Source organism: Bos mutus, chromosome 16 (genome assembly GCF_027580195.1).
Source record: "Bos mutus isolate GX-2022 chromosome 16, NWIPB_WYAK_1.1, whole genome shotgun sequence".
Lineage (NCBI taxonomy): Eukaryota > Metazoa > Chordata > Mammalia > Artiodactyla > Bovidae > Bos > Bos mutus.
The window spans coordinates 5,944,830-5,963,215 of record NC_091632.1 but is presented as its reverse complement, the minus strand read 5'-3'; the positions used below and the strand labels follow the sequence as shown (position 1 = coordinate 5,963,215).

Sequence of the window (18,386 nt, the reverse complement as noted above, 5' to 3'; positions counted from 1 at the left end):
ACTCTTGCCTGGAAAATCCCATGGACGGAGGAACCTAGTGGGCTCCAGTCCATGGGGTCGCGAAGAGTCGGACACGATTGAGCGACTTCACTTTCACTTTTCACTTTCATGCACTGGAGAAGGAAATGGCAACTCGCTCCAGTGTTCTTGCCTGGAGAATCCCCAGGACGGTGGAGCCTGATGGGCTGCCGTCTACGGGGTCGCACACAGTCGGACACGACTGAAGCAACTTAGCAGCAGGACTGCAGGGAGATCCAACCAATCCATCTTAAAGGAAATCAGTTCTGAATATTCATTGGAAGGACTGATGCTGAAGCTCCAATACTTTGGTCACGTGAAGCAAAGAGCCGACTCATTATAAAAGACCCTGATGCTTGGAAAGATTGAAGGCAGGAGGAGATGACGACAGAGGATGAGATGGTTGGATGGCATCACTGACTCAGTGAACATGAGTTTGGGTAAACTCCAGGAGACAGTGAAGGAAAGGGGAGCCTGGCGTGCTGCAGTCCATGGGGTTGCAGAGTTGGACACGACTGAGCGATAAAGCATAACCTCTTGGAATTGGTCACAAAAGCAGACCCGGGGCTGCCGCATACAATTCTGGAGCTTCTGGCCAAGGGGTCAGAAAAGGGCCTCTGTCTGCACTTTTGAGGATCACAGCTGAGCCCTGGGATGAAACGTTTAAGTTAACAAATAGACACTGTAGAAATTTAGCCAGAAATGTGAGGTCTAGACTTCTCTGAAGATCCCACCCTGAAACCCACTCATCCTGAACTGCGGCCTCTTCAGAAGAGCGGCGGGGATGGGGTTGAGGGCAGGCTGTTGGTTCAGGAAGGTGAGGGAGACTTTCAACAGGCTCTCCCGGCCCCAGGGAGGTCTGCTCAGAGTCTGGCAGCCAGTATTTAGTCTTTTAAAAATCCTCCTGCTGCTCTTCTTGCAAATCGATTTTGGGGGACAGCTTAGTGTATAAACTTCTGAGACACCATAATATACAATATTTTAGTTCAGATCTAGGGAAGGAGGCAATGAGTCAAGTTATTAACAATCATTAACTATAAATAGTTCAGATTTCCGTTCCTCCTTTTGTAACCAAGAATCTGGAACACAACAACAAGTTTCAGGTGTACTTATGAATATAGGGCCAAATAAAGTATTTTCTACTTTTAACCATCAATTTGATTTTCTCCCATCAATCCACTGAACACCACTGAGTGCCCATGCAACGGACTTCCTAAACAGGTCTTCCCACTGAGAGGAGGCCAGCACACACTCAGAAGAAGAGTCTGGGGTCCTAGGAGCTCCATGGATTTATGCTGCTGTTTTCATTACTGGGTGCCTGGAGGGGCCACCAGCACCACAGTGGGAGGGGAAAAAGGAGCTCTTTGCCAGGCATCCCGTCTCTGCCCATTTCCCCATCTCCATCTGCATCCTTGGTCTGTGTGAGGGGAGGTACCCTCTGGGGGCCGGGCACAGACTCCTGAGCAAGGAGGACACAGCAGGAGCTTCACCACAAAGCAGCCTCCTACCTTCCCTGCCTCTGGGAGGAGCCCTCCTGAGGAGAGCTGGTCCTTACCCCACATCTGGGTGGACTCCGGTTTCCTTCCCCATCTCTGAACAGCGGTAGGGGCAGACCCCCTCTGATCGAGCCCCCGAGGCCTGGTAAACCCTCCGCAGATTGGCTCAGGCCTGGCGTCTCTGGCCCAGGCTTGGAAGGCGGTGGTTAGAGTATTACCCGATTTCCTCTGGTGGTTATGGGGCTTTTCTATTTTCCTATTACTTCTTGAATAATTTTGGTATATTTTCCCAGAAAAGTATCTGCTTAAACCAAATTTTCATGCTTATGGTCATTATGCTGTTCAAAAACACATCTTATGATTAATGTCCGTTTTCTCTTTTCTGTCCCCCTCCCTTCCGGTACTGTTCATTCTGACTGTCCCCACCAGCCCCCAAGCCATCGTGTGTCAGAGGTTTACCGTATTTTATGTCTCTTCACGGAATCAGCTTCTGGTCTCACAGATCACCTCTAGGCTGCTTCGTTTCTGGTCCGTTGATTTCTGCCCGTCTCTTTATCTCACCCTTTCTACTGCACTTGGGCATTCTCTGTTCCCTTCGCAGCATCTCGAGTTTGAAAGCCTGGCTCATTGGTTTTCGTTCTTTCTTATTTTCAAGCATTTTCAACCGTAGTCTGCACTGAAGGGTGTAGCTTTTTCTCTTTAGCTACCCCCCCGCCCCGCCCCGAATCTAGTGTGAAGTAACCTCATTCTAAATATTTTCTAACTGGTGACAATAACCTCCCTGACCCACGCAGTGTCTTTATAAGGGGTTTTCAGCGTCCTTGTCCCCCACCTACACCGCTGCTGCTGCAGCCTCTGCGGTTTCGATGCCGCCCCCACGTCGCTCCTGCTCTCAGGATGGGCCCTGAGCTGCCGCCGGCTGCGGAACGCGCCGCTGTGCCCGGCACTCAGAGTCCCTCGCGCCCCCCTCCACCTCTCCCTGCACCGCACTCTGGCAGAACCACAGCCTCGTTTAAACTGACCTTCCTGCCCTGCCACTGCCACTCCATCACTGCGAGGGGCTGGCAGAAAAGTACACCACCACACTCACCGGTCTCGATTTAAATACACCCCCTTGAGCCGGGGTGGGCCCCACCGCCTTCCAGGGCTGCGATCATACCCCTTCCACATGTTGTTCTCCAGCTGCTGGTCTGCTTGCTGCTTCACTGGGGAACGGCAGCAGGCAGGCCACATCCCGGCTGTGGATGGCCCTCTCCTGGGGCACCCGTGGCCCGGGCCTGCTCCCGCCCCCTCTCCCGGAACACCCTCGCGCTCCGCAACCCAGGTCCACCCCCTCGCCCTCTTGCACCGGCTCCTGCCAGGCCACTGCTCTGCTCCGCCCAGTTCTGGGCTTGCTCCCCACCGTCTGCCTCCCCCAGCCCCATCGGGCAACTTCTGTGTCCCAAGAAGCACCCGTCTTGACCCCACCTCTACTGTGAACTATCATTCCATTTCTCTGCCCCCCTCTGCTGAGAAACTTGTTTGCAAAAAACGACTGTTTTTCATGTTTCTAACTCCTCTCCCCAGCTGTGTCTTGAAACCTCTACTGCCAGCCTTTCTGCCCCCTGGCTCCAACGGAGCTGGCCCCGCCAAGGTCCCTGCGGACCCCCACACGGACGTCACTGGGCAGCCCTCGGCCTTCATGGCCTGACCCGTGAGCAGCCCTGAGTGCTGCGGCCACTGTCTCCGTGGTGCACTCTTCCCACTCACACGGGACGGGGCACCGCCACTCCCCGGGTCCCTCCGGCCCCTGGGCCCGAGGCCCTCCCTGCAGTGCGGAGTGGACCCAGCTCAGTCCTTGACCCTCTCCTGTCTCAAGTACCTTTCCATCCCCTCACAGAGCCTCATGGATTTAAGCATCACCCAGACGCGCCACAGGCCTGACGGCGCGCACCAATGGAGACCTCGAGCTCAACAGCCCCCACCCAGGCCCTGCATGCCTCCCCAGCCTGCGGCCTCCAGCTGCCGGCAACTCGGGCTTTGCAGCTGCTCAGACCAAAGACCTTGGGGTTGCCAAGACCCCTCTTTTCCTCACATCCCATATGTCCAGAATACTTTTTTCCATTGAGGTATAGAGTTCAAGTACAATATTATATGTTTCAAGTGTTTGAGTGAACTCTGGGAGTTGGTGATGGACAGGGAGGCCTGGTGCACTGGGATCGTGGGGTCGCAAAGTCGGACACAACTGAGCGACTGAACTGTACAATAAAATGATTGGCTATTTCTAAAGTTATATTCCATTTATAGTTTTAATAAAAAAACTATATTCCGTGTGCTGTACAACATACCCTTGTAGCTGGCTTACAGATAGTAGTTTAACCTCTTAATCCCCTGCTCCAGTGTTCCCTTCCCCTTCCCTCTCCCTGCTGGTAACCACTGGGTTGTTCTCTAAGCCGGGAATCTGCTGCTTTAGTTTCTGGGTTTCACACTTTTCTCCCTCTGACGTTTCACGCAGTGCAACGCCTTCCGAGTCTATCCACGCTGTTGCAAATAGCAAAACTTCATTCTTTCCTGTGGCTGAGTAACATTCCACTCTACACACCCCCACCCCCACCCCCTCCACCCATTCCTCTGCTGACACGCCTAGGTTGCTTCCGTACCTTGGTAACTGCAAATCATGCTGTTATGAACACGGATGCGCTATCTTTCAAATCCGCGCTTCTGTTTCTTCTGGGTGCATATCCCGGAGCAGAACTGCTGGGTCACATGATAGTTCCGTTGCCAGCATCTCGCTTTTCACGGTGGCTGCGCCAGGTCACACTCCCGCCAATGGTCTGAGTGTGTGGGGGCCCTTTCTCCACGTCCTCATCGTCTTGTTTGTGTTCTTTTCAACAACAGGAGTGCTGAGAGGTGTGTGGTGATGCCTCACTGCAGTCTTAGGTTGCCTTTTCCTGGTGATTAATGATGCTGGCCATCTCTGTATCTTTTCTGGAAAAATATTCAGGTCTATTCAGGTCTTCTGCTTGTTTTTTAATTGAGTTGTTTTTATGGGGCGTCCCTGGTAGCTCAGCTGGTAAAGAATCCACCTGCAATGCAGAAGACCCTGGTTCAATTCCTCGGTAGGGAAGATCTGCTGGAGAAGGGACAGGCTACCCATTCCAGTATTCATGGGCTTCCCTGGTGGCTCAGATGGTAAAGAATCTGCCTGCAATGCGGGAGACCTCGGTTCGATCCCTGGATTGGGAAGATCCCCTGGAGGAGGGCATAGCAACCCACTCCAGTATTCTTGCCTGGAGAATTCCCCTGGCGGGCTGCAGTCCACGGGGTTGCAAAGAGTCGGACGTGACTGAGCGACTAAGCACACAGGTGATACCTCTCTGTGGTTTTAGTTGAGATTTTCCTGATGACTAATGATGTTGAACATCCTCTCATGTACCTGTTGGCCATCTGTATCCTCTCTAGAAAAATGTCTGCCCAGGTCTTCTGCTCGTTTCTAGTTGAGTGGTTTGCTCTTGTGAGGCTGAGTCGTATAAGCTGTTTATACATTTAGGATGCTGCCCTTCATCAGTCATGTCGCTTGGAACTATTTTCTCCCGTTCAGTGGACTGTCTTCCTGTTTTGTCGATGGTTTCCTTTGCGATGCAAAAGCTTTGAAGCGTAACTGGGTCCCCTTTATTGCTGCCCGTCTCCTCTGCTTCAGGAGGCAGAGCGAAACATTCATAAAGGTGGTTTGTTCCTCCATCTGCTTGTGTCATCTTCCGCTTCCTTCCTCGGCCTCTGCAGGACGCAGGGCTTTTGCCTCCTCAGGAAGGTTTACTCCCAGGCATTTTATTCTCGTTGCTGCGATGGTAAATGGGGTTGCTCCCTGAATTTCTTTATGATCTTTTATTGATAGTGTACAGGAATGCAAGAGATTCCCGTGTGTTGATTTTCTGTCCTGCAACGCTGCCAGCGTCACTGAGCTCTAGCAGTTACCCGGCAGAACCATCAGGGCCCTGTGCAGAGTGGCAGGTTGTCTGCAACACTGACTCTCTTCCTTTCCAGTCTGGATCCCTTTCATTTCCTGTTCTTCTCTCACTGCTGCAGCTGGGACTTCCAAGACTATGTGGAGTGACTGGTGAGAGTAGACACTCTGGTCTTGTTCCCGTTCTCAGCTTTCAGTTTTTCGCCATCAGGTAGGATGTTAAGCTGTGGGCTTGTCATAACCCGCCTTTATCATGTGGAGCTAAGTTTTCTTTCTCCTCATTTTCTGGAGGCTTTTTTAATAAAAATTGGATGTTGAATTATTTCAAAAGCTTTTTGTGCCTCTACTGAGATGATCGTATGGTTCTTATTCTTCACTTTGTTGACGTGGTGTATATCATATTGTCTATGGATACTAAACCATCCTGGGAAAAGTCCCACTTGATCACGGTATATGATTCTCTAAATGTATTGTTAGATCTGGTTTTCTAGTATTTAATCGAGAGGTTTTATAATGTGTTCATCAGCGATACTGGCCTGCAAACGTGTGTGTGTGTGTGATACCTCAGTCTGCTTTGGTATCAGGGTGATGCTGGCCTCACAGAGTGAGTTGGAAATCCTCCTCCTTCTGCAACTTTTTGGAAGAGTTTCTGAAGAGGAAACCAGTCCTGAATATTCATTGGAAGGACTGATGCTGAAGCTGAAACTCCAATACTCTGGCCACCTGATGTGAAGAAATGACTCATTGGAAAAGACCCTGAAGCTGGGAAAGATTGAACGCAGGAGGAAAATGGAACGACAGAGGATGAGATGGTTGGATAGCATCACCGACTGGACAGACATGAGTTTAAGTAAGCTCGGGGAGTTGGTGATGGACAGGGAGGCCTGGCACGCTGCAGTCCATTGGGTTGCAAAGAGTTGGACACGACTCAGAGACTGAACTGAAGAACAGGTGTTAACTCTTCTCTAAATGTTGGTAGAGCTAATCCGCCTGCCAATCAATGTAGAAGTAGATTTGATCCCTGGGTTGGGAAGATCCCCTGGAGAAGGCATGGCAACCCATTCCAGTATTCTTCCCAGGAAAATCCTGGGGACAGAAAAGTTCGGCGGGCTACAGCCCACAGGAGTTCAGAGAGTCAGACACGATGGAGGCCCCGGAGCACGCGCACGCGCACACACACGCGCATGATGCCATCTGGTCTTGGACGTTCATCTGCTGGGAGTTTCTGAAGTAACTGATTAAACTTCATTATTGGTAACTGATCTGTTCCCGTTTTCTGTTTCTTCTGAGTTCAGTCTTAGAAGATGGAACATTTCCCAGAATTTGTCCATTTCTTCCAGGTTGTCTGTTAACAGCACACAGATGTTCGATAGTCTCTTATGATCCTGTGTATTTCTGTGGCGTCAACTGGAGTTTCTTTCTCATTCTTTGATTTGGGCCTGCTGTTTTTCTTGAGTCTGGCTAAAGGTTTGTCAATTCTGTTTATCTTTTCAAAGAGCCAGTTCTTCTTACAACAGTTGAATTTACTTATTTTTGGCTATGCTGCACATCGGTGTTCCCTGGCTAGGGTGCCTGGGCCTCAGCAGCTGTGCTGTGGGGCTTATGCCCCGACCGCGGAGCGAACTCGAGTCTCCTGCACTGACAGGTGGATTCCTACCCCCAGACCAGCAGGGAAGCTCTCCCCTCCAGTGCCCCAAGGCCTGGCTCTAGCTGACGCGTCTGTCTGGACGACTCTCCCTCCAGATGTCTTTGTGGCTGACTTGCTCACCTTCTTCAGCTCTTTGTTCTGCTCTCAGTCAACAAGATTCATTCCGACTTCCCACCTGGCAACAGAGCGTGTCCTCTCTCCACCCAATCCTCTTCATGCAACTCCTTCTTTTTCACGCCGTGTCTGACATTTAATACTCCTCGCTGTGCTTGCTCTTTCCCACCCGCCACCTCTGCCTTCTCCCTGTTGAAGGTCAGCTTCACGAGCTCAGGCTCTCTGTTGACTGTTGCATTTCAAGTGCTCGGGACAATGGATGTTAAGTATCATGTACTCGATAAATACTTGATGAATGAAAGCATACAGCTGATTTTTAATTCACTGTGGTCCTCAAGATACAACCCCCCATGTGCCTGGTGTAGCTACCAGAACAAGCTGGCCATTTATGTTCTCCAAATCTTTTATGTCCTTCAGATGATTGCGTTTGTTTGACATAACTAGTTTCTGAGAGAGGTGTGTAAAACTCTGCAGCTCTGATTGTGGACGTACTATTCATTTGCTACCCTGACAGCTTTTACTCTACGAATCTTGAGACCATGTTTTCGGTGTCTACCGTCCATTATTTGGTAACCCCCTTGTGGGCTGCTTTTCACAATTAAGAAGTATTTCCCTGTCATTTGATGTCTTTTGCTTAAAATTATCTTTTGATGGATATTAATGTTGCCGTATCAGCTTCCTCTCGGGGAACATCTGCATACATCCCCCCATACTTTTATTTTTAACCCTTCACTACCGTTTTGAAGACAGCATGCAGTGTAATAATTCAACCTGAGTGTCTGCCTGGCTTTACGGGTAAATTCATGCTCATCAAGACTGTGAACACATTTGGTTTTGAATCTCCTACTTACTCTTTTCCCCTTTGCTCCTTTTCATCTCCTTTCCTGTCTTCCACTGGATGGAGTGAATTAATCTGAAAAATGTCCTACTTTCCCTCTACTGATGGGAGTTGTACCTTCTATTTCTATGTTATTTCAGTGGCTGTTCTTACGTAATGGTGTAATAGTTAAGGCATTTTTCCCTTTAGAAGTGTATGAAGTTAACCAGCCTCTTTCTGCTTAAAACTAGAACTGCAGGGCACTTTTACACCTTTAACATTACATCGCTTCTAGAATTCCAGATCCAAGTTTAAACATTAAGAAAAATTGGCTTTATCACCATGTTCCACACATCTTCTCTCTTCTGTCCCATTTCCCTCTGTGTTTGTTTTCCCTTCTGCTGAGAAACACGTGGTCCTCGTGCCAGAAGGGCCCATGGGCTGAGTCAGCCCGCGTGCCTGCACCGCCTCACTCTGTGCCTGCTGCGTGGCTGCGTGGCCGCGAAGAGCAGCGGGCTCGCAGCTGCTCCCCCTCAGCACGGCGGAGGCACCACACTGTCTTCTGGGGTCTGCTGCTGCCGATCTGACTACCATTCCTTTGCAATTTACTTGTATCATTAATGGCTTTTACTTTTGAAGTAACAGCAGTTCAGTTCCCCTAACATCACAAGTCAGAAAAAAATCAGTAAATATTTCCAAAGCTCAAACTCAAAATCAACTGTAGTGGAGGAATATTCCTACTGTTTGGAAGTTGTATGGATTGAAACTTTGGGTGTACTGGGAAATGAGACACGGAGGGCAGATGACTCTGACACGGTGATAAGCTTGGGCAGTAGCAGCCCCAACCGCAGGGCCTGTGTGTAAACCCTGCCTGTATCTCCCCGTGCGATCCACAGAGGAGGCCGCTGTCCCTGGAGCCAGACCACGGCACTTCCGCCCCAGAAGGCGCCCGGCCCAGGGGAGGATAGCAGCCTGGAGCCGACGGCGGGCGGCCCCTGCAGCTCCCGGATGGCTCAGAAGCTGTGCCCACTCTGGGGCTCTGGACTTTCAACCTGTAAAATAAGGAAGTTGGGGTGGGATTGTTTCCACAGTACCTTCCAGAAATAACTCTGTGACCCCCAGTGTCTGGGGCCTCTAAGGGCCAGGGCGAGCATGCGGACGGTCCACACAGCAGAAACCGGCGGCGTTGGAGGGCGGGGCGCGGCCCAGACAGCAGCTTGCACTTCACTTCAAGCCTCTGCTTTCCCAATGTCTGTGCTGCCCAAGCACTTAGAAAAAAATGACAGAAGCAACCGGGGCTCATAAGAGCAGAAGCAAGCGGGGCACCCTGAGTCCCGCCACGGGAACACGGCCACCAGCACTCGGCGACTCAGTCCGAGGCCCGCGTGCACACGCTCACGTTGCCGGCGGGACTGTGCGGGACTGTGCACCGGCCCCTGCAGCGGCACCCCACACGCACTCACCCAGGGCTCTGTGCGGCCTCTGCAGCTCACTCGCCACCAGCGGCCCGACTCCTGTCTCTTCTCAGGAAACCCCCCAGAGCTGGCCGTCGGGGATGAAACACAAGCTGTGATTCACGGTGTCCACTGCGAGGGTGAGGCACCGTCTGCCTAACTGCCGCCACGACAAAGGACGTTTCGGTGGTTTTCATTTTCCCACTAACATAATTGCTAAGTGGACTCTGCTCTGTTCAAAAGCACCAAACAAACGCCTCCCATGTAACAGGCATGTGAGCATTTACTGAATAAACAAATGTTTATACAGCCACGTACGTATTATATAACCTCTGCTGAAAATGACTGCGTGTAACACTTCTCTTCTTTATCATATTTAGGACTGTTTCTAGAGACAGAGTCCCAAAAATGAAAATTCTGGATCAACTCGGGGTCTTTGATAGCTTGGCAATTTGCTTTCTAAAGAGAAGTATTAAAGTATTAATTTGTATTCCCAACATGAAATATGAGGCGATTCATCTCACAATCCTCTCAAACTGGCCTTTATCTTTTCCAAATATTTTCATATTTTTGTTGGTTAAAAAAATTCTACTTTATTTTGCTCATTTCCTTGGAAGCAAAGCTATGAGAAACCTAGACAGCATATTAAAAAGCAAAGATGTCACTTTGCTGACAAAGGTCTGCATAGTCAAGGCTATGGTTTTTCCAGTAGTCATGTATGGATGAGAGAGTTGGACCATAAAGAAGGCTAAGCACCGAAGAATTGATGCCTTTGAACTGTGGTGTTGGAAAAGACTCCTGAGAGTCCCTTGCACTGCAAGGAGATCCAACCAGTCCATCCTAAAGGAAATCAGTCCTGAATTGGAAGGACTGATGTTGAAGCTGAAACTCCAATACTTTGGCCACTTGATGCGAAGAACTGACTCAATGAAAAAGACCCTGATGCTGGGAAAGATTGAGGAAGAGAAGGGGATGACAGAGGATGAGATGGTTGGACGCCATCATCAACTTGACAGACATGAGTTTGAGCAAATTCTGGGAGATGGTGAAGGACAGAGAAGCCTGGTGAGCTGCAGTCCATGGGGTTGCAGAGTAGGACATGACTTAGTCACTGAATACCAAGTTTTGAATACAAGTGAAGTTACATATTTTTATTCATAGATGTATATTTGTGAACTAATCTATTTTGAAGTAGTTTTCTAGTAATAATTACAATCTAAATCAAATTTATTCCTTTAAGCTTAATTGTTGTTTAGTCACTAAGTCAGTACTGACTCTTCTGAGACCCTATGGACTGTAGCCTGCCAGGCTCCTCTGTCCATGGGATTTCCCAGGCAAGAATACTGGAGCAGGTTGCCACTTCCTTCTCCAGGGGATCTTCCTGACCCAGGGATTGAACCCAAGTCTCCTGCATTGGCAGGTGGATTCTTTACCACTGAGCCACCAGGGAAGGCCCAAGCTCAGTTGTAGCTTGCAGTAGAAAAGTATTTTGGGGAGGTAAATTCTAGAAGACACTTTCTTCAGAGGACTGACCTGAACACAGAGCAGGAAGTAGCTTATTCACAGAGCAACATGCGGTAACTCATGGTACAGTCAGGGTCGGTCTCCCAGGTCCTGCCCTGCCCCTTACTGTCGGGAAGTTCCGTTTCGCCTGTGATGTTTCTGGGGCGACCCTGTGCACCGAGGAGGGGAGAGCTGGGAGCCATTCTAGATGAACCCATGACCCCAGGGCTGTTTTCCACAACTGTTACCCTCCTGGGCACCTGGGAGCCTCAGAGACGGGCTTAGGTGCCGTCGGAGTCTGCAGAGAGCTAAACCTGTCACTCAGCAGGTGACTGCCTGTGTCCAAACTGTGGCTGGAGGCCTCAGGAGGTGGGAAGGGACAGGCTCGGATGGGAAGAGCTGGCAAGGGGCAGACGGGACCGTCATCTCAGGCTTTCTCCCCAGCAGGCCGTGAAGTGAGACCACAGGGAAGCTCCGTGGAGACGCTCCGTCCTCGACACTGCCCTCCGGGAAGTTCTGCTGCGTGCCCTGCAGCAGTGCGCTTCCAGGTGAGGACAGACGACACGGCTGCCTCCTGCACGACTCCCCTGCCCACACACTGCCGGTGATGCTCAAGAATTGAAAAAACGCTGCATCGACAAGGTGGGGCTTGACGGGAGGCACAGGTGCACCAAGAGGCACGCGGCCACCGGCAGCCTGTCCGAGCCGGTCACCTGACGCTTGACCCACAGGCCAAGTCCAGCCTGCTTCGTACGAAAAGTTTCGTCAGAACACAGCTACGCCCGTTCAGGACACGCTGTCCATAGCTGCTTTCTCGCTGGAACAGTGGCGCTGAGCGGCTGAGACGGACCAAGTGTCTGGCCAAGCAGACAATACGGACGATCAGACCCTACACACAAAGTCTGCTGAGCCCAGACTGGCAGCATTTGGTGCCGAGACGAAGACCAGGCTGCCCCCTACCCCCCGCAGGACAGGCCCCAGCACTTGCCTGACCCCCAAGGCCCAGAGTGCAGACCCCCCAAAGAGCCGGACGCTTGGACAGAGGGCGACCTTAGCGCTCAGGGACGACAGCCCAATGACCACCGAGGCGGTGAAGGTCTCTGAGTCCCCCAGCGCCAGGCAAAGCTCCATTGTACGGCAGGCGCCCTTTCACTTGGTACAGAATATCCTAACACAGCATTTCCTTCTAGATGCTTCTCTAACCCGACAAAGATTTCAGGAATATAACTGGAGCTATAAGCTCCAGGCCCACACTAAGTGTTTTAGTTTGAACTATTAATTTGCTAAAGCGCTTTTTACAAGTCCTTTCTTTCTTCTCAGTAGCCATGGAAACTGGCGTAATTCACAGTGTAAGACTTGGGGCTGTCAGGAAGCGAAACCTCTGAAAGCGCAGGGAGCACGCGTGCTCTGGCCACCTGTGCGGACACCTGTGTCCCTCGAGCGCTACGTCTGGACAGAACATTACGATTTTCTATGAGAGAAATTCAGGCCCCTGAATGCCTGCTCCAATTCCCGAGTTTGCCTGATGGAAAATGGAGCTGGAGAAAACGAAGCCTGATAGACAGTGACCACGGCCCCACCAGCCCAGCCCTCCAGCCGAAACATCGGTCAGGGCCCCACCAGCCCAGGCCTCCAGCCGAAACATCGGTCAGGGCCCCACCAGCCCAGCCCTCCAGCCCTCCAGCCGAAACATCGGTCAGGGCCCCACCAGCCCAGCCCTCCAGCCGAAATATCGGTCAGGGCCCCACCAGCCCAGCCCTCCAGCCGAAACATCAGTCAGGGCCCCACCAGCCCAGCCCTCCAGCCGAAACATCAGTCAGGGCCCCACCAGCCCAGCCCTCCAGCCGAAACATCAGTCAGGGCCCCACCAGCCCACCCCTCCACCCGTAACATCGGTCAGTGCCTCAAGTTCGACATTCCTGCCGGGGCGAATCTATAAACACTTCCTTTGCTGAGAAAGAGCCGCAAATCCCCCACTAAGCTTGTTACCTCAATCATGGGGCTAGAAGGCTGACATTAGCTAGGCCTAAGCCATGGTTAAAGGTCTCCAGAAGAAATGAAGACTCCTGTAACTAAGGAAACCTCCAGACTGCACTGCACAGGGAGCAATTACCCTTGCGGGCTCCCCACAATCAAAGCCAGTGCAGCCTGACTCCATCCATGAAAGAGCTGAACCCGAGGGCGTTGAAGCCAGCCTCACACAAAACTGTCATCATGGTAATGACAGGGGCCCGGAATGCCCAAGCTGAAAACGATCTTCTTCTTACGAAAGCCATTAGCTGGTCTCGGGATATAAAGCTCTTAGGAAATACACTGCATGAAATTCACCGGAATGTTAAACAATCATCTCATTTGAGTGAACAACTTTATTTTCACTCTTTATAGCGGTAGGAATCACCTCTTATAACAAACATTTTCTACTCCCCACCAACTATGACTATTCTGAAATTAAATTCTTAAGAGGTAAAACTCAGCTAAAATCACAAAAAATCAATAGTAAAACACGGAGAAGAGACAAAGGGAAATCACTGAAAATGAAGTGTGTTTCAATGTGCAAATCTGGGGCCAAGAACACCAGGAGGCGTCATGAGGCAGCCAGAGGTGGACCCCAGGAAGTGTCCTGAAGGCCCACGGCGGCGGAGATGGGGGTGTGCGGGGCGGGGGCTGCTGAACGACAATGTCCTCGCACAAGAGGCGATGCGGCTGGGGACGCGGTCAACCCACGTGCAAGCGGCTTCTCCTCAACCGACGTGGCGGACTTTTAGAAGCTCCCTCTGCCGAAAAATGTGAGCTCACACACAGAGTCAAGTCTGGCTTTGAACTCGGATCAGGGAGGCTTTCACCCCTGACTGTGCAGGGCGGCGGGCAGAAGCCCAGGGGCAGGACAGTTGTGTTCAGGGGCACAGGGAGGCCTGGCTTCCTCGGCCCCGCCCACGGACGCAGGCACAGCATCTCGCCCACAGCGACCCCTACAGGACAACCTGCCCTAGAAGCTCTCGCACGTCTGTACGTCACATGCTTTCTGTAGCAGAGCACACGCCTGATTGCAGAAAACAAGCTGCAGCAGCGTTTCACACCTCTAACAGCGAGGTGCAAGGTCACAGGTCGTGACGAAACTGGAGGCCGTGAAGGCGGCCAGAGGCAGGAGGGAGAGACCCGGTAAGTGGAAAGCTCGGAGGCTAAGTGTCCTCCCCTCAGCAACCGATGAACCTCCGCATCCCTGGACCTCTGAGTGGGGGCCACACAGACGCCCTGAAGGTCAGTTTACTCCATCTGACAGATTCCTGCCTGAGGCAGCATCCACTGACGTGACGGGGCCGCGGACCCCAGACTGCAGGGTCTGAGAGGAGTACACGTGCACTTTACTGAGCTCTGCTCGGCAACAGCGTGACCTAAAACTGATGGAGTCCTTAAAAGGAAAATGCCAAAAGAAACTTCTTAGGCTGGCTTCTCCAGCTTGGCTGGAGGCAGGCACAGACGTGACCCATATATAGACAACCCAGCAGCCGCGGGATCCTAAGAACTACGGGTGCAGAGCAGAAGCGCGTGGGGGGCGAGGCGGTCCCAGCGAGCGTGGCGGCAAGGCTGGAGCAGCCCCGCGGGCGGCCTGGACAGAGGCGCTGGCCGCCTCCCCCAGCGCCCCGCCCGCGGTCCCCTGCCCACACAGCCCTGCCTGTTCCATCTGTCCCGGGAGCACTGTATCAGATTTCTCAGGGTTCGCAAGCCCTCTCATTCTGGGGACAAGCTAACTACCTTTTCCCTTTCTTCCCCTTCTTTTCCAGCTAAAGACAAAGAAGCTGAGGGAGGAAGATCTATATTTTACTATCTTTTCACTCAATTAAAAGGGAGAGTGGCTTGCTTAAAAAAAGATGATGGTGGTTTTCCAGTGAATGTGAAAAATACTACTTGACTACAGAAATAAGCTGTCCCGTCCGGAGCTTACCTACCGGGTCTCTAAACTTAGACGGTTGTTCTGTCTCAACAGCTCAGCTCGTCTGGGACATACTTTACCTTATTAGGCAATCGGGCCCCGGCGAGAAGGGAAAGCAAAACAGGCCTCGGCTTTTACCTAAAAGGAGAACAGCAAAGACATTACCCAGCGGGGGTGCAGACAGAACCCGCTGGGCGCCTGCCAGCAGATGAAGGGGCTTCAGCAGGCTGGGTAACAAGGCAGAGTCCTGCCTGACGGAGGGGACAGCGCCCAGCAGAGCGCCAGGAGTAAGGCTGAGGAAACTCGAGCGAACAGGAGGGGAGGCTGCCACCTACTCCAAGCGAGTGGGGGTGGCGCGTGCGTCTGTGTGAGTGTGTGCGCGTGTGCAGACAAGCGGGAAGGCGGGCGGGCACAGGAGCGGGAGGGCGGCCGGCAGAGCCTGGGGGCTGCTGAGCACACGGCACACACAGGCGCCCCGAGCTCGCCTTCCTCCCGGCTCTGCCTGGCTCTCCGGCACCTTGGCATTCCCTTTAAGCTTTACTTCTCAAAACCCATCAGGTCCACTCTCAGAGCACAGGCACATGCTGGAGCCGGGGCTACTTCTCTGACTCCAAAAAGTCCATCCTTTATGGATAACTTAACAGCCAACCTCAAAATCAGAGTGTCTTCAGGTCAGTGAGAGTATTCCAAGATTCAGAAAATAGTCTGAATGGCCGTGACTCATCTCTAGCTATTTCAGTGTACTAAGTGTTTTTCATTTCACGACTCTAAGAGGTCGACACTATCATCAACCCCGTTTACAGGCAAGGAAATGCAAGCATCTCCTGCAGAGCAGCTGGGCTGCCGGGCCAGGCCTGCGCTCCTCTCGCCGTGACACTGCGTCAGACACGCGACGGGTGCATACTCAGTTGCAGGGTCCACACACAGCTGTGCGCACTTCCCCTGGGGCTTCCTGTGAGCTCTAAGGGAGGCGCTCAGGGACCCCCGGAGCTCCAGGGGCTTGGACTCGGTGCTTTCACTGCTGGGACGCATCCAATCCCTGGCCAGGGCACCAAGGTCCTGCAAGCCGTGCAGTGTGGCCAATAAATAAGGAAAACAAGAAGTTTTAAAGCTCCCTTTGGTTCTAAAATCCCAAGCCTATGACTGTTGTTTTAGACTGACCAAAGCTCCAACTCACAAACCCATAAGGACCACCGCACAGCACGCGGGGTATGGCCAACATTCCATAACAACCGTGAGACTGTTAGAAGAGAGGAACTGTGTTGAGGAGCTGGCTGTCTGCAGGCGGTCTCAGACGCTGGCTCAGCTCTGCTTCCCTCTGCCTGGCCCGACTTTGCTGAGTGTTACTACGTCTTTGAGTGTTCTCTGTTTTCCTTAAGGAGGGGCTTTCTTTGGAAAACGTATTTCTGGGAGCTCTTCTGTATGGAACTCTGATTTAGCCTGCGGATGGCTAGAATGGCACTTGTTCAGTTACTAAGTCGTGTCCACCTCTGTGTGACCCCAAGGACTGCAGCACACCAGGCTTCCTTGTCCATGACATTCCCAGCCGTCAAAGACCTATAGATGAGGTCGGAGACAGGCCGCGTCTCCTTCCCAGAAGCCATCGGGGAGCTCCAGGAGCCAGCTCTCCACAACCAGAGGGCCTTCCCATGGGGACGCCCCCACACCAGCTGAGAGCTGGGGACAGGGGCCCTGACCCTGACCCTGAGCACGGCCTGCCCACGGCGGGCACCTCAGAGGGCTTGTTCCATGAGTGGAGTGGCTCCAGAAGACAAGGGACAGGAGGGGAGACGCGTGCAGTGGCTTCAGGTATAAGAGACACTCCCGCAGCCAAGTGGCTCCCAGAGCAAGTTTCATTTTCTGTTACAGCTTAGTTCAAAGCCTAGCTTTGCTGGAAAAACCTCAGTTTGGGTCTCTCTCTGATTCAGTTTGAAAGTCTTAGACCTAATCGCTTACGCCTTCTGGAGCACTGGACCAACGTGCCCCTGGACGAGCTCACCAGCTGTCTCCAGCAGGGATCTCAGCGCCCTCTGACCAGCACTTCCTCAGCACGTCTCCTGGGCAGGCCTCGCCAGGAGGAGGCATCATCAGACCAATGGTCCACTCTGGATGGGACACTACGCTGCCGTTCGAAGGTCAAGTGTCATGATTTGTTCAGATGATGGCACATGATTTGCCAGAAAGCAACAGGGATGTAGGGGGAAAGCACCTTCCTAAGTGGAAGACGGGAATACCGCATCCTGGTGGACAGACACACGCCCAGGTTGGGGCAGCAGGGGAGCGCTCCCCCGGACATGGATCAGACTCTCACGCGGCCTCTGAGCCACCCTTCAAGGGAACCTTCCTTCCTGCGAGGAGGCACAATGCCACCAGCAACTCAACTCAAACACGGAACCTGCTCAGTAAAAAGACGACGATGGAGGAGTGAGAGGTGCACCTCCCAAGGGGTAGGAGGCCGGAAGGACGGCTGCATGACGCGTGGAGTACGGCCAACGTTCTGCAAGAGCTGTAAACGGGCATAATCTCCAAGACTGTGGATCGCTACTCTGCACAGCTGAAGCTCACACATACTGTGCGTTAATATACTTTAACAAGAAAACCAGCTAGGAACGTCTAGACTCACCCTCCATCTTCTGAGGGAAGGTAGAGGGGGTCGAGACTGAGGTAATAACGAATTATACACTTGATGAAGCCTCCAGAAAAACCCGAAGACCGTTGGGTCTGGAGAGCCTCTGGGTTGGTGTAAGAGATGCGTGCCAGGCATTGGCAGACCCACCTCCACGGGGCAAAGCTTCTGAGCCTGGAAGCCCTCCACACCCCACTGCTAAGCCTCTTCATCAGGCTTCATCTGTGTCCCTAAATAGGGAAGGGGAACCACAGGGGACGTGAGGTCGGCCCCAGCACAGTCACAGAGGCTCCTGAAGTGGGCCGGGGGCCGCCTGGAGAGCGCTCGCTCCCCGGGTGCTCTGCTGGCCCAGGCCTCAGAGCTCCCCCTGTGAGGCAAGGCCCCTCACTCAGGCTTTCTCTAACTTCCTCCCAGCTCCAAGGTGCCCACGTCTGGGAGGCGGGCAGCTTCCCTGCACGGACGTGGATTCCCTGCCACGTCACCTGCCTCCCGCCCGGCCTCCTCAGGCATGGCTCTTGCTCACCACAGCTCCGAGACACGTGTGCCCTCTAGTGATGAATTCAACCACACGTTGGAACCAGCCTGGGGATTGGGAAACAAGAACAGGGAGACCAAACAGCGTAAACAGAACAAAGGCAGGCCGAAGGCTCAAGTGAGAAAAGGTGCAGAGCCTGCAGGGCCCTGAGCACACAGCCCGCCCCGGGGCCAGGGGGCAGCCGCCTCCCTCGCGTCAAACCCAGACTCGGTTCGGCCTCACTTCCAAGATGAAGACAGGCGAGGACTTCTGGGAGGGCACCCGCCTCCCACGGACAGCCATGCAGACCTGCTCCCAGCAC

The 18,386-nt window shown here is 52.7% G+C and overlaps 1 protein-coding gene across 7 annotated transcripts in view; it reads right to left on the bottom strand.

Moving 5' to 3' along the window:
• Positions 1 to 18,386, bottom strand: part of PPP1R12B (protein phosphatase 1 regulatory subunit 12B) — a 167,478-nt gene that overhangs the window by 33,618 nt on the left and 115,474 nt on the right. The window contains exon 19 of one of the 7 annotated variants that reach the window (XM_070384637.1): positions 15,005 to 15,062. The exons of the other annotated variants lie outside the window; for them this stretch is intronic. Within the exon in view, the coding sequence (XP_070240738.1) occupies positions 15,009 to 15,062 (54 nt within the window). The 3' untranslated portion in view covers positions 15,005 to 15,008. Of the gene's footprint in view, positions 1 to 15,004; positions 15,063 to 18,386 lie in introns of those variants that run through there. 7 annotated transcript variants of the gene reach the window in all.